Here is a 14,807-nt window from a genome sequence, read left to right as displayed (position 1 = left end):
GATTCTTACTTCGTGCTGCAAAAAGCAGCTGGAGATTCCGGCACGGAGACGGTTCTGCCTTTGGCTGGCCCCCTCTCTTTGCAGAGATAAAAGCTGCAAAGATCAAAAGGGCACTTTGCCCAGCTGGACCGTTCTCCTTCCCTTCTTGCCTGAAGGATAAGGTACCTGTCAGATGTCTGATAGAAGATCATCTAAACAGATAACGCGACCAGGAACTCGGGAGCAGCTGTTAAGCTGCTTCCATCAGCAAGTCCCGCCCAGGACGTCGATCAAAAGCCTTTTGTACATCGAGAAACATAAAGACCATTTGTTTATCCGGCCAAGCTTCATAATATTCTAAGGCATCCAAAATAATTCTAACATTATCTTTCAAATGCCTTGATGGCAGGAAGCCGTTCTGATCAGGGTGTATAAATTTACTAAGGAAGAATTTAAGCCTATCCGCCAGTATAGCTACAAAGATTTTATAATCCACATTCAAAAGTGAAATGGGCCTATAGTTTTTAATTTGGGTACGGTCAGCTCCAGCTTTAGGCAAAAGGGTTATATAGGCCTCAGCCCACGATTTTGGTGTGATAGAATCCGTCAAGACAGCATTAAATATTACTATCATCTCTTGTCCTAAGATTTCCAAAAAAGTTTTATAGATTTCAACTGGCAAACCATCCATGTCAGGAGTTTTGTTGTTTTCCATTTTTTGACTGCCTTTTCTAATTCATCTATTGTTATCTTTTGGTTTAGTACCCCTTTCACTTCATTTGAGATCTTGGGTAGATTTGCATTATCTAAAAATTCCTTAATTTGGTCCTCAGAAGTTTCTTCTCTACTATATAGTTGCTGAAAAAAACCTTGAATAATTTCCTGTTTCTCCTCCTTGGTTTCTACTAATTCCCCTTTACTATTCTGCAGTTGAGCTATACGTCTGCTCTCTCTTTCTTTCCGAAGTCTATAAGAGAACCAACGACCCGGTTTGTTAGCATGCTCAAAAAAGTTTTGCTTAATCCCCCTAAGTTTCCGAGCAACATCCTCCTGGTCTAGAAGAGATATCCCGTGCTTAATTCTAGCCATTTCTTCTTTTTTCTTATCATCTAGTGGGTCCGGTTGCAAGGCTTTTTCCACCACCTCCAATTTGGCTACCCATTTTGCCCTCTCTTCTAATTTTTTCCTCTGTGTGCCTATTGTATATTTAATAGCTAGGCCTCTCATATAAGCCTTGGCTGTATTCCCAAAGTATTTGTGGGGTTACTCCCTTCCTATTTTCTTCAAAAAAACCCATCCCATTTCCCTTTTAAACATTTGTTGAAATTCTTGTTCTTTCACTATCTCTGTATTCATCATCCACCTTCTCTTCCTCCCGTCTTACTCCTTTCCACACCAATAAGAGTGGATTATGATCAGCCCAGTTATTAACCTCGATTGCTGCTTCCTTAATCAAATCCCCGATTTCTGGTGACAACCAAGCCATGTCGATCCTAGAACAAGATTGATGTCTATGTGAATAGAAAGTAAATTGTTGTTTCTGTGGGTGGAGTTCACGCCATACATCCTTTAATTCATATTCCTCCCTCATGTCTTCAAAAGTTTTGGGGAGAGCTCTCCTCCTCTCTTAATTCCCCCCCCCCCTTTGGATGTTTCCTGGGTTATAGTCCATTGTCCTATCTGCCACAGCGTTATAATCACACACCACACATATGATCATAACCTAACTCTGCAATTTTTTGATGCAACTTTCTAAAAAAGGTACTTTGTCGTTCGGTGCATATATGACCAGCAAAATTTTATATCGACCAAATTTCAATTCAACCATTAAAAGTCTCCCCTCCCCATCAGTATACACCAATTTAGAATTGATATGCTCTTTAACATACAGCACAATGCCCCTTTTCTTTTCATCTGCTAAACTTGTATGCATTATACCCAGCCGGGGGTAATACAACACATTTTGCTGGTGATTCACTATAAGTACTTCTTGCAGGCATGTCAGATCACAATTCTTTTTCCGTCAAGCATTCAATATTTCAATTCTCTTTCTTAGTGAATTCAAACCATTTATGTTTAAAGAAATTAAGCGGAGTTCATCCGCCATGTTTATTTGTGTAAGGCTTTGGATTTTGTTGTCTGCCTCGTCTGCGGTCTCTCATCTCTGTTTTGATTATCATTTCCCCCTTTCTCGTCTCCCGGGACACTATTCTTTCGCTCCTCTCCTCGGCTCTTGTTATCCAATTCTCCATCGTTACTCTGAGTGCCCCTCTTCAACTGACTTTCCATAAAGTCTTGTGCATCTTGCAATGATTCAATCCGAAACCTCTGGCCTTGCCAGAGGAAGGACAACCCTTCTGGGAAAAGCCACCTATACATCACCTGACGTTTCCTCAGTTGTGTTGTTAGGTCCTGATATTTCTGCCTCCTTTCTCTCACTCTTCTTGGTATCTGTTTTAGTACTGTCATCATCTCCCCCGCGTATATGGTGTTCTGGTCACGTGCCTTCTGGTAAATTTCTTCTCTCAGAGATCGTTTACTAAACCTCACGTGCACTTCACGTGGCAGTTTCTGTCTCCTAGTATAGGAAGCATAGACCCTATACACATCATCAATATCACTCTGTATCAACAGCTTATCTTTCTGGGCGATCCCTGCAATCATCTCAACCATAATTTCCTTCAGTTCCTCCCCTCTTTCCTCTGGAATATTTTGAAATCTGAGAAAGAAGGCTGACCTTTCTAATTCCAACATAGCAATCTCATCTTCCAACCTTCTATTGATATGAAGCTGCCTCATCTCCCATCTCGCCATGTTCTCTTCACTTTCCTTCATTTTTACTCCTAAATCTTGAATTTGACCCTCCTGTTTCTCCATTTTTGCCCAGATCTCCTTTTGCTGTGAATACAGCTGTTTCATTTCTCTCCTCATGTCTTCCATTTCATTTTTAATGTCGGCCAGGGATTTTTCGGTGACCTCTTGATTCCTAGCCATATTATTTTGTATTGATAGCAAAGTTGTCTATATATTTTGCAATGTGGGTGCCTTCTCTACCCCAGCCATATTGTCTGAAGTTCTGTGTAGTGTTGGAGGGGTTGTAGAGGGGGACGACAGAGTAGGTAGTGCCGAGGTCCCCCCCCCTTTGCCCAGCTCATATCAATTAGGTTAAGAATCTTATCCCACTGTTTCATAAGATGTCTGCTACCAGTTTAAGCAATGTTCCAACTTATTTTGCTGCTATCTATAAGGAAAAATATATATGAATATAGTCCCATACAGAGATCTAGAAAAAATACAAGAGGAGGCTCATATCGGGAAAAAAAAAAGAAAGAAGGAGGGGGGGCAAATACACCAACACAAAATAAAAAGGAATCAAACCTCAAAGAGAAGAGAACACAAAGAAAGGGAAGTTCAGCTTGAAATATTCCCCTTTCAAGTGTCCAACTCCAGCTCCAAAAAAAGAGAAAACAATGCGCACAGTGGATATAATATTGACTGTCTCAAATGGAGTCTTAAGTCTCGTATAGCAGCACAAAAGTACTCCAAAAATCTTGGGAGCAGGCAGGGCAAATCCACATATATCTATCAGCTGTGCCTCAGGGTAGAACTTCACTCTCCCTCCTCTGTTTCCACCACCTGGGCCGCCTTCGGCAACTCTTTATGATCCTTCTTCAATTGTTAATTTATTTGCTCCTGTTTGTCGAAATCGCTCTGCTTACTACTTCCACTAAAAGTCCCATCAAAGAGGGAAAAAAAACTGCCAGAGATGCAGTAACCAAATAGTAAATCCAACTTACTCTTCAAGAAAATTTAGTGCATCCAGATTCATGCCAAAAATCCTACGCCAAATAAAAGTGCTGTGTCATGGGTTTGGGGCTGCTGTGCATCCCTCTTCAGACGTCTGGGATCAGGGCTAAGCCTCTGCTTTGCCGAGATCGCACCTCCCCCCGCCTGCAGAGAAGCACCCCCGTCTTCGCTGAGTCCCTCCGAGACCAGCAAACGGCCGCTCTTTATGCCACTAGACCCCTGGTTTGTCGGCTAGGCTTCAAAGCAATCTCCAAGCCTGCCGCCATAGCCAATGATGTCACCGGAAGTCCCCGCAATATTACTTTTAAGACATTTAGAATCCAGATAAAAACAGAATCATTAGCAACCAAAACCATAGCAGTGACATCAGTAGCTTGTTCTTAGGTAACTTTCAAAGCAAGGTAAGATGGGGGAATTCAACTAATTTTTCACTAAAATTGAAATATTATTATTGCATTATAATTTACACAAACTACATGAAACTAGATTCATTTCCCTATCCCTGCATAGTAGAAATCCAATCATCTCCACTTTATATTTAAACACAACAGACATAACTCATTATTGTGTTCCTAAGCAACATTTAAAAAATGACTGTACTCAATCTATAAAATCCACCTTGTGAGTGAACTGCCAAAAACTCATGATTATAGTCAGAAGGCCTAAATCTTAACATGTTCTGGGTAAAGATGCATGCGTACATGATGTAATAAAAAATAAATTTGATATTCTTGTTGGATCTTCAACCATTTCAATTAAACTTTGAATGAAGTTTATAGTCCCCTTTTTGCATGATGATGAAGAAACAAGTAGTTGCACAGCTTTAAAGGTTGTTCATTTTCTTATTGCAAGTTCTGTAGCTATTCCTATATAATATTAAGCTTATGGTCTATTCTGTGCTTAATTGGAAGAAAAATCTAAGTCAAGGTGTGTATAATTTAATACATATTACTTGTATATTCAAAATACCACAGCAAGGCCAATTCAGCCATATTTCTAACTGAATATTAAAACATTATGACTTAAATTAAACTGCACCATACCAAATGGAGCACAAAATCTTTTCTTCCCTAAATAAAACTGTTTATAGGATTAAGATTATTATAGTGTGATAACTATTGTAAAGTAGCCCCCTTTTAAAACTATGTTGTATACATGTTAAAGAAAAACCCTGGACATCAGTATAAATTTGAATTATTAACAGGTAATTTCCCTCATCCTGATTCTGGAAAAGACCATCAAAAGACATAAATATAAATCTAAGTACTAAGACACAATTTAGGTATTTTTGCTAATTTTACGTTTAAAGAAATTTTAACAGGTTTTCAGAAAATATCTAATCTTAATTAAAACTATAAATTGCGGAATGCCTAGCATATCTCTAAGGATACATTTTAAGGGTAATCCTTATCTTAACTTTATCAATATTCTAAAACATATATTAATCCAGTCAAGTGTTGCTTTCCCAACATGTCATTCAAACTATAGTTCAATTTAAATATTATTATATACTTTATTCATTAAACATGAAACTCAGCCAACTGAACATTCAAAAATGCATTACAAATACCAGTGACTGGTGCTAATGGTTGATATGGTTTGCTGCCAGCATTCTAGGAATCAACCAAGTACTTTCTTAAAATATAAGATGTTCTGAGTAGCACAGTTTTTTGCAGTTCCGCTGGTGTTATTGCAGGAAGCTGCAATTTGTTGATGTATCTTGTAAAATTCTTGGACATGGTGCCAAGTGCCCTGATGACAATGGGTATCACTGTTACATACTTCATCCATAGCCATGTAGTTTTGATGGCCAGGTCGCGATATTTCATTATTTTTTCTAGTTCTTTTTCTTCAACTCTGGCATCTCCAGGAACAGCGATATCAATAAACTGTACACTTTGGCCCTCTACAACCATGATATCTGGCGTGCTGTGCTCCAAATGACAATCCGTTTGTATTTGAAAGTCCCACAAGATCTTCACCTTCTCATTTTTGATAACTTTTTCCACTTTATGCTCCCATGACTTTCTGGATACAGGTAAATCATATTTTTTTACATAATAACCAGTGAATTAATTTAGCAACTCAGTCGTGTCTAGTTTTGTACTCAGTTTGTGCGATTTTGTGCATTCACATATTAAATGTGAAAGTTTCGACTTTGTTATTGCAAAGTCAAAGTCGAATATTATTATTATATTATATAATTTATTCATTAAACATGAAACTCAGCCAACTGAACATTCAAAAATGCATTATTATTATTGCTTGTTTAATCTTTGGTGAGATTCACAGCCTTTGGGGCCAGTTGGTAGCTCAACAGCTCGAGTCCTAACCAAGGACCTAGCAACTGTTAAGGTAACATCGAAGGATATAAGCTGTTCCAAGTAGGGTGGTTTTTTGTAGAATCAGAATGTTCAAGTCTGATAAATTTAAAATTTCCAAATAGCGAGGTATCCCTTTGGGTATTGCTCCAAGGGCTCCAATTACAATTGGGACAACACACGATTTCTTTTTCCACAGTCACTCAACTTCAATTTGCAAGTCCTGGTACTTTGTGATTTTTTCTTGCTGTTTATCTTCAATTTGTGCATCTCCAGGTATTGCAATGTCAATGAACCATACTTTTTTCTTTTCAACTATTGTTATGTCAGGTGTGTTGTGGGCCAAGTGCCTGTCAGTCTGGATTCTGAAGTCCCACAAGATCTTGACTTTCTCATTCTCTAAAACCTTCTCAACCTGATGGTCCCAGTGATTTTTGCTGTACTCAAATCCAAACTTTTGGCACAATTTCCAGTGAATGGTCTTAGCAACACATGGTGTTGTAGGTAGTCAGTTTGTGAAATTTTGCTGCATCTACTGATCAAGTGGTCGACTGTCTCATCTTTCTCATTACAGAGGTGACATTTGTTGTTGGTGGTAACATGTTGAATGTTTGCCTTCATGTAGTTTGTGGCTAAGGCTTGTTCTTGAGCTGCAAAATAAAGCCTTCTGTTTCTTTTTTCAGTGCTCCTGATCTTAACCAGTTCCAAGTTAGCTTTTGGTCAGCTTTGCCTTCAATACTTTTCAAGTATTGGCTATGCATAGCTTTGTTTTTCCAATTTTCAGCTCGCTTCTCAATTACTTCTTTCTTATATTCAGCTTTTGACTTAGTTGTCTTTAAAAGGACTCCTTTATTTACTTCCTTAATCATTGGTTCTTCACTTTTCTGGATGTAATCATTCAAGCTGTGTTTTTCTTCTTCCACAGTCTGTTTTACTTGTAGGAGTCCTCGATCACCCTCTGCTCTTGGTAGATATAATCTGTCAACATCACTTTTAGGGTGCAAAGCATGATTCATTGTCATAAGCTTCCTTGTTTTTCTGTCCAAATTGTCCAACTCCATCTGGGTCCAGTCAACTATTCCTGCAGAGTATCGAATCACAGGTATAGCCCAGGTATTTATGGCTTTTATGATGTTTCCTCCATTCAATTTGAACTTTAATATCTTGCGAATTTGTCAAATGTACTTGGCTGAAGTTAATTCCTTGACTTTATTATGCATTAACTCAGAGGCCTCTAAAATCCCCAAGTACTTGTAGCCTTCTTCTGGTTTTACTGCCTTTAACATTTCTTCATTCTCAAGTTCTATTCCATCATCTTCTATGACCTTGCCTGCTTTGGTTTCCCTAGTCCAGATTTTTCGCTTTTTCTTCCAGTAGCTTGTCAGTTCCATGCCCTGGTTGCCTAGGAGCTGAGCCCTGTAGCTCATTTTGCGCAGAATGCCCAGGAGCCATAGCATCCAATGGAACCCTTGTTAATCCGGGTGACGGTTCAGCCGACACAAATTTCATTTTTTTTGTATTCACCATATTTGAATGGGTTGTTGTTGTTGTTATTATTATTATTATTATTTGCTTTCCTGACAGTATCATCCTACTTTCAGCATGTTGTTATGAAACCAGGAATCGGTCAGCTCTTTTCCCACCTTAGGCATGGAAGCCTAAGACTGGGTCACCTCACTGGCTTGTTCTTGTGGGAATATAACAGGACAAAGCACCGCTAATGTTGTCACCTTGAGCTATTCATACAAAGTGAACGCAGGATAAAACTAATCTTAGAAAAATATGTATCATCCAGTCATATTTTTGAATTGCCTAATTCAGGTCTTCAAATACCAGAAAACTAACATCTACTCACCTGGTCTATTTGACCAATCCCATATTCATAGACAAGTAAAAGTAGGAATGCATTTCCCATATCTCATATCATCTCCAATTAGTTTTAGAGAAACTAATAGATATGTTCCTTTGAAATTTGCAATAAACTATATTAGCTGTCCTTCTTGGAAAAGCTAAAGCAGACTGACAGTCAGATGAACTCTCCTCAACTCCACCAAGCCTCTGGTCCTAATACTTCCTGGTCAAGTACCAAACAAAACTCCATCCCTATGGACTGGCCTTAAGACCCTGAGACCAACAGAGTCTGCCAACACTATACTTATTGTGGAGGAGACTGATGATTATGTTTTTCCTTACCAGGATTCTTAAAAGAACTGAAATTTCTCAAGAGCTACAATTTAAAATTGCTAAACAGCATTATAATGTCAGTCCAGGAAAACTCATCCCAATGTGGGTATCCACTTTGGGCCCTTTTTATTATCTTTGGCCTAGATCCAGGTTGACAGACAACTTTTTGAATATTCTCATCTTCATATAAGTTTCCAAATTGGATTCTCCCGTTTTTACCTCAATTCTACTGAAGTGTCTTTCTCTCTCTTTTTTAATGGGTTGCAGTTTGAATAAATTATTTTTCAAGTTAAAATAGAATTTGTTGCAGATTTGCATTTTCTAAAAAAATGGTTGAATACTTTTATCCTATGTGTTTTAAAATGTCAGCAAAAATTCTTTTTACTGGAAGGTAACAAATTTAGAAACATAAGTACAATGATTGGAGTTACTGATAAGCAAGTAGGAAAGTTGTGACCAGAATATAAACTTCTCGCTTTCTATATTCAACCATGAATTTTAAAAGTAACTAAACTTTCCAAGTTGACACATGTACCTATTAAGTATAAAATAATGGATTTCATCTATCACAGTTTTTGAGTTTCAGAATTAATGAGCAATCATGGCATTTGCTGAGAATTTTGGAAATTAGTCCATTAATCAACAGAAAGATTATATTGAGAAAAGTTGCAGTGTAAAGGAAACATTTTTTTTAAAACAAAAAGGAACCGCAACAACCAAAGATTTGTCAAGTCTAAAAAAAAAAAAGAAAACATAAAAGGAACAACAGAAGAAAAACACCTAGATCAGATACATAAAAAATCTCTAATAATTTTATACAATAAGCTATTTGCTGAAAGAAAATGGCTGCCAGGGAAAAGTCTGTTCATTTACAAACTAAATGCAACAATGGGAAAAACTGTTCCCTATGACCTTGCCTGGCTTTGATAAAACTAAACAGGATGACCTGTTACTATTTGGGTGGAAGATCATAAGAAAATATTAAGAATTAAAAAAAAATTCTATAAAAATATAATATCATTTGTTGTTGTTAGTCGTTAAGTTGTATCCGACCCATCATGACCTTGTGGACAATGTTCCTCCAGATCTTTCTGTCCTCTACCATCCCCCAGAGCCCATTTAAGCTCACACCGACTGCTTCGGTGACTCCATCCAGCCACCTCATTCTCTGTCATCCCCTTTTTCTTTTGCCCTCAATATTTCAATTCAATTCAATTCAATTTATTAGATTTATAGGCCGCCCAATCCCAGAGGACTCCGGGCGGCTAGCATTTCCCAGCATTAGGCTCTTCTTCAGTGAGTCCTTCCTTCCAATTAGGTGGTCAAAGTATTTGAGTTTCATCTTCAGGATCTGAGCTTTTAAAGAGCACTCAGGGTTGATCTTCTCCAGGACAGACCGGTTTGATCGCCTTGCAGTTCAAGGGACTCGCAGGAGTTTTCTCCAGCACCATAGTTCAAAGGCCTCAATTCTTTGGCACTCAGCATTCCTTATGGTCCAACTTTCACAGCCATACATTGCAACTGGAAAAACCATAGCATTGACTATACACACTTTTGTTGGAATGGTGATGCCTCTGCATTTTAGTATGCTGTCTAGATTTGCCATAGCTTTCCTCCCTAGGGGCAAGTGTCTTTTAATTTCTTGGCTGTAGTCCCCATCTGCAGTGATCTTGGAGCCCAGGAAAATAAAATCTATCACTACCTCCATTTCTTCCCCATTTATTTGCCAGGAATTGAGAGGGCGGATGACATGACCTTAAGTTTTATTAATGTTAAGTGTTAAGCCCTCTCCTCTTTCACCCATATCAAGAGGCTCTTTAGTTCCACTTCACTTTCTGCCATTAGAGTGGTATCATCTGATATCTGAGGTTGTTGATATTTCTCCTGGCAATCTTAATTCCAACTTGTGGTTCATCTAGCCCTGCCTTTCTAATGATGTGCTCTGCATATAAGGCAGGGTGACAGTATACAGCCTTGTTAAACTCCTTTCTCAATTTTGAACCAATCAGTGGCTCCACATCTAGTTCTCACTATTGCTTCTTGATCCGCATATAGGTTTCTCAAGAGACAAATAAGATTGTATGGTACTCCTCTCTCTTTAAGGACTTGCCACAATTTGTTGTGATCCATACAATCAAAGGCTTTAGCATAATCAATGAAGCAGATGTTTTTCTGGAACTCCCTAGCTTTCTCCATGATCCAGGGTATGTTGACAATTTGACCTCGTTTCTCTGCCTCTTCAAAATCTTGCCTGTACGTCTGGTAGTTCTCGGTCTACATTCTACTGGAGCCTAGCTTGCAGGATTTTGAGCATATCTTTGCAAGCATGTGAAATGAGTGCAATGATGCGGTGGTCTGAACATTCTTTGGCATTGCCTTTCTTTGGAATTGGAATGTAAACTAACCTTTTCCAATCCTGTGGCCATTGTTGAGTTTTCCAAATTTGCAGGCAAATTGAGTGTAGCACTTTTACTGTACCGCCTTTCAAGATTTTGAGTAGCTCAGCTGGAATACTCTCACCTCCACTAGCTTTGTTGTTGCTCAGACTTCCTAAGGCCCATTTGACATTCCAGGATGTCTGGCTAGAGGTCAGAGACCACCGTATTGTGGTTATCAGGGACATTAAGCTTGTTCCTGTATAGTTCTCCTGTGTAATTTTGCCACCTCTTCTTAATCTTTTCTGCTTCTGTTAGATCCCTGCCATTTTGGTCCTTTATCATGCCCATCTTTGCATGAAATGTTCCCTTCGTAGCTCCAATTTTCTTGAAGAGATTAATAGCATTATATGATTGAAAAGAAAATATACATATAGTCACTAGGAGTTGAGTTCAACATTGAATGTAAATGCATTACAAACAAAACAAACAAAACAATGAAATACTACCACCCATCAATGTTACTGCCTTCTAATGCCTATAGGGGTATTGCTGGAAATAAATAAGGGGAATCCTTTGCAGCACAATTATAAATTTTATTTAAAATTAAATTCATCTGAATAGGAACGGGTGATAAACCCCCCAAATGTCCACAAATCCATTAATGCTCATACACACCACAATGCAAAACCTAGATATGAGCACTTCTTCATTGGACAATAATGGTCCCTTCTGCTGGCAAACACTCAACATGTGAAGAATGGAGAAAAAGCTGTAATGACATTAGTTTTATATTATATATCTAATTATCTGCATCAATGAAATAGAGTTATCCATGTGTATCAGCATTTATATATCATCTAGTAATTGCTTAATGAAATGTAATTTTAAAAATTTCAGAAGAGGCAGATTTCTCCATAATAATTGATCAGTATGTTTCATTGTAAAAAAAAAAGTCTAAAATAATATTCAGTGATCTGGACTAAAATACTGTGTCCCTTGTGTTCTTTCCAGGACAAACTGATTAATTAAGGCAACATTTTTTTAAAAAATATATTTTTTCTTAAGGTGTGGGCTACCTAATATGAAATATGAATTAGCTCATCAGCTGTAGCTCTATTAATTCAACAGCTAATGTATATCTAATATACAAACTGAAACATTTTTTGTTGGTTCTTTTGTATTATTGAATCTGAGCAAAGACAAAAAACAGATGGTGGAGAGAGAAAATAGAAACATGGGAGAAAAAGAAAATATAGAATTCTCTTCAAGGCTTCCTATATTAAATAATTTCACAAATTTTCATAGACATTGGTCATAGGATTGACTCATTACAAGACTATTCTAAATACAGTTCTCAATTTCTTTTAAAAAGCCCTACAGTACATGTGCAGTATGACAAAAAGATACAAGGACATTAGGGAATAAAGAATATATGTTATAGATCATTTTTGTTAAGGACCAAATGCCATTTGATGGTTATTATCTGCACTATTATTGACTGAATTTATTTTAAAAATGACAAAGCAATCTGGTTTGCTGCATTCATAACAGTAAACACCAAAGAGCACTGTTCTGTCACTATGTGACAAAATGGGACTTTGTACTCTTGAAACCCTGTTAAGAATCTCCATCTTTTGCTGAATTTTACTGGCACTAAATAGCAAATGGAATGAAAGGGCTAAAGGTAAAGTTGACAATGCTGTCCACTGAATCATCTGAATGAAATAGTCAAAAATCTGAGAAAATACAGTGTTCAATCTAATTAGTGTATCAGAATTTATTCTTGAACCTAGAAGATTTTTTAAAAAAACAATGAATTAGAATGGCTTTTGCAAAGAGATGTCATACTTGTATTAGATTACATAGGCATCTGGTTCATTGCAATGAGAACAGAAAGCAGCATTTGAAACTTTATTCACCACCAACAGCTTCTCATTGCCATATATAGGCAGGAAAATGAGAGATGTAAACTTTATGTGGAGAGTGTAGCCTTTCTCATGGACAATTTGTCATTAAAATGGAGAACAGTTGAGAATCAGAGTTCCCTTTTTGTGTAAAACTCATGTTTTGATTAAGGCTTTCAAATAAAACTGTTAAGCAAAGTAATAAATAATAAAAATGCATAATAAGAGCCAAGCAGTAAAATTTCCAGAGATGCAACTGCAATCTAGTATTACTAGATGGTTTTCCCCCCTTTCAATGTTAGCTTTCAATTACAATTAGCCAGTCTAATTCAGCAAAGAAAGACTGAAAAACTCTGCAAACATGTTCTTAGGTGACTTGAAAGAGCAATAAAATGGCAGTTGTGGGTACCAAGTACATATGAGAGAGTACCAAAGAAAAATACTTCGATTTAGCCATTTTTTCCTTTTGAAAGCATTGCCTCAAGATGGAATAACGGGAAAACAATTGGGGCAAATCAAATCATTAGAAGTAGACAACGCCACACATAAAAGCAGCAAATTATTAAGGGTCCAGAGTTTTCTAATACGGAAAAATTAATATTCTAGCTTTTTGCATTTACCAAAAAAAAGGGGGGGGGAAGAGTTCTGTGTTTTCACTCCCTCTGTTCCAATAAGAGCCACCCGTCTCTCAATGGCCAAACAAAACCTTCACGCGTACGGGGCAGCTTATTCTCGAACAATCACACGCAAGAGACGATGCGCGTTGATTTCATCGCCCCTCCCTTGTGAATTCACACTGGCCCGTGTGGGGAAACGGCGGACGCCTTGCCTTGGTGGATCCAGACAAACTGTTCAGAGAAAAGCTGGGCAAGCCTTCTTTCTTTCGAGTACTTAAAAAAAAAAAAACAGGGAGAGAGAGAGAAAATAAACCCTCCAGGGTATTTGGAATCGCAAAGGGAAAAAAACTTTCGGCTCGGAACTCTCTCCTCAGCTTCAGCTGTCCTTCTCAAGGAGCAAGCCCTTACCTACCGACCTACCTACCTGGCAACTCTCGAGTGGAAGCTGACCCGGCTAGGCTTTTCCTAGCTAGGAGACCGCGCAGTCCTCGGCTCTTCCCACCGGCCCGAGAAAAACGGGAGGAGGAAGGGAGAAATGTTTTCACGGGGAGCTTCTTCGCGTCGACCTGAACCCCCACCCCCCACCTTCTCTCTTACCTGCTGTTGGATCTTGCCGTCTTCGGTGACTACCCAGTGCGTGGTGGCAGCGCCTGGATGAGACGCCAAGCCCAGCAGCAAAAAGAGGCCGAAGAACGAGCGCAGGGAGGCGCACGCCAGCCTTCGGCCACTCCATCCGGACGCTCCTGCTGAAACCGCCATCTTCCACAACCTTAGCCTTGCCCGCCTTGCCCGGAACCGGAAGCGCTCAATTCGCCATTTTGGAGAAGATAATGCGTCTAGCTCTATCGCTCTGTCTTACATCATCATAAGAAGAAAGAGAGGGTTATTTTTTTTAAAGGAAGAGTTCGAACGACGCGAAATTGGGTGGGTGGATATGTGGTGGATATGTCTGCGTGCTGTTTGACGCGGGAATGAAAAAAATGCGGAGCGAGTGCTCTGTTTAACTTGTAGAATGGCGGTAGGAAGGCGACTCTTGACTTTTTGTAATTATCTCTACAGGAGTACCGGAGGCGGGAGGAAGAATGTGGCAGAAGAGGGCGTGGCCTCCAAGGGAGAAGGCGCGGCCTGTTGCTTGTTTTCGTCGCCCGTCCTGCGGTTCCACGTGCAGCTCTGAGGCAGCAGCCAATCCGGAGCTCCGTGGCGCCGTCAGCCGAACGAGGTTCCACGCCCCTTTTGTTGGCGGAGGGAAGGGGAAGTTACTCCGGTGTTGCACCTGCCGTGCAGAGCTTGAAAACGCGCAGTCACTCTTGGCTCAGCCAAAGAAGTTGGCCTTCGGACTGCGAGTGATGATTGGGCAGCTGGTTGAACAAAAGCGCCGTTTTGGAAACAAAAGGATTGTTTTGGAAACGGAAATCCTGCCCAATTCCTCTTTTAAATTCCCCTCCCCCCGGAGGAATGTTTCTTTCTTGGAGACTGAGCCGTATGAAGAACGACTGCAGGTTTTGGGATTGGATAGTCTAAAGAAAAGAAGAATTAGGAGTGACATGATAGCAGCATTCTAGTGTTTGAGGAGCTGCCACAAAGAAGAGGGGGGTCAAATTATTCTCCAAAGCACCG

General features: G+C 39.1%; 1 protein-coding gene across 1 annotated transcript in view; it reads right to left on the bottom strand.

Moving 5' to 3' along the window:
* Nucleotides 1–13,999, bottom strand: part of TTC17 (tetratricopeptide repeat domain 17) — a 68,363-nt gene extending 54,364 nt beyond the window's left edge. The window contains exon 1 of the mRNA XM_032226180.1: nucleotides 13,788–13,999. Coding sequence (XP_032082071.1) covers nucleotides 13,788–13,949 — 162 coding nt within the window. The 5' untranslated portion in view covers nucleotides 13,950–13,999. The remainder of the gene's footprint in view (nucleotides 1–13,787) is intronic.
* Nucleotides 14,000–14,807: the final 808 nt, after the last annotated feature.

The sequence above is a fragment of the Thamnophis elegans genome, chromosome 1 (genome assembly GCF_009769535.1).
Source record: "Thamnophis elegans isolate rThaEle1 chromosome 1, rThaEle1.pri, whole genome shotgun sequence".
NCBI classification, from domain to species: domain Eukaryota; kingdom Metazoa; phylum Chordata; class Lepidosauria; order Squamata; family Colubridae; genus Thamnophis; species Thamnophis elegans.
The sequence above is the reverse complement of the archived record's forward strand: the minus strand, read 5'-3'. Positions and strand labels throughout refer to the sequence as shown.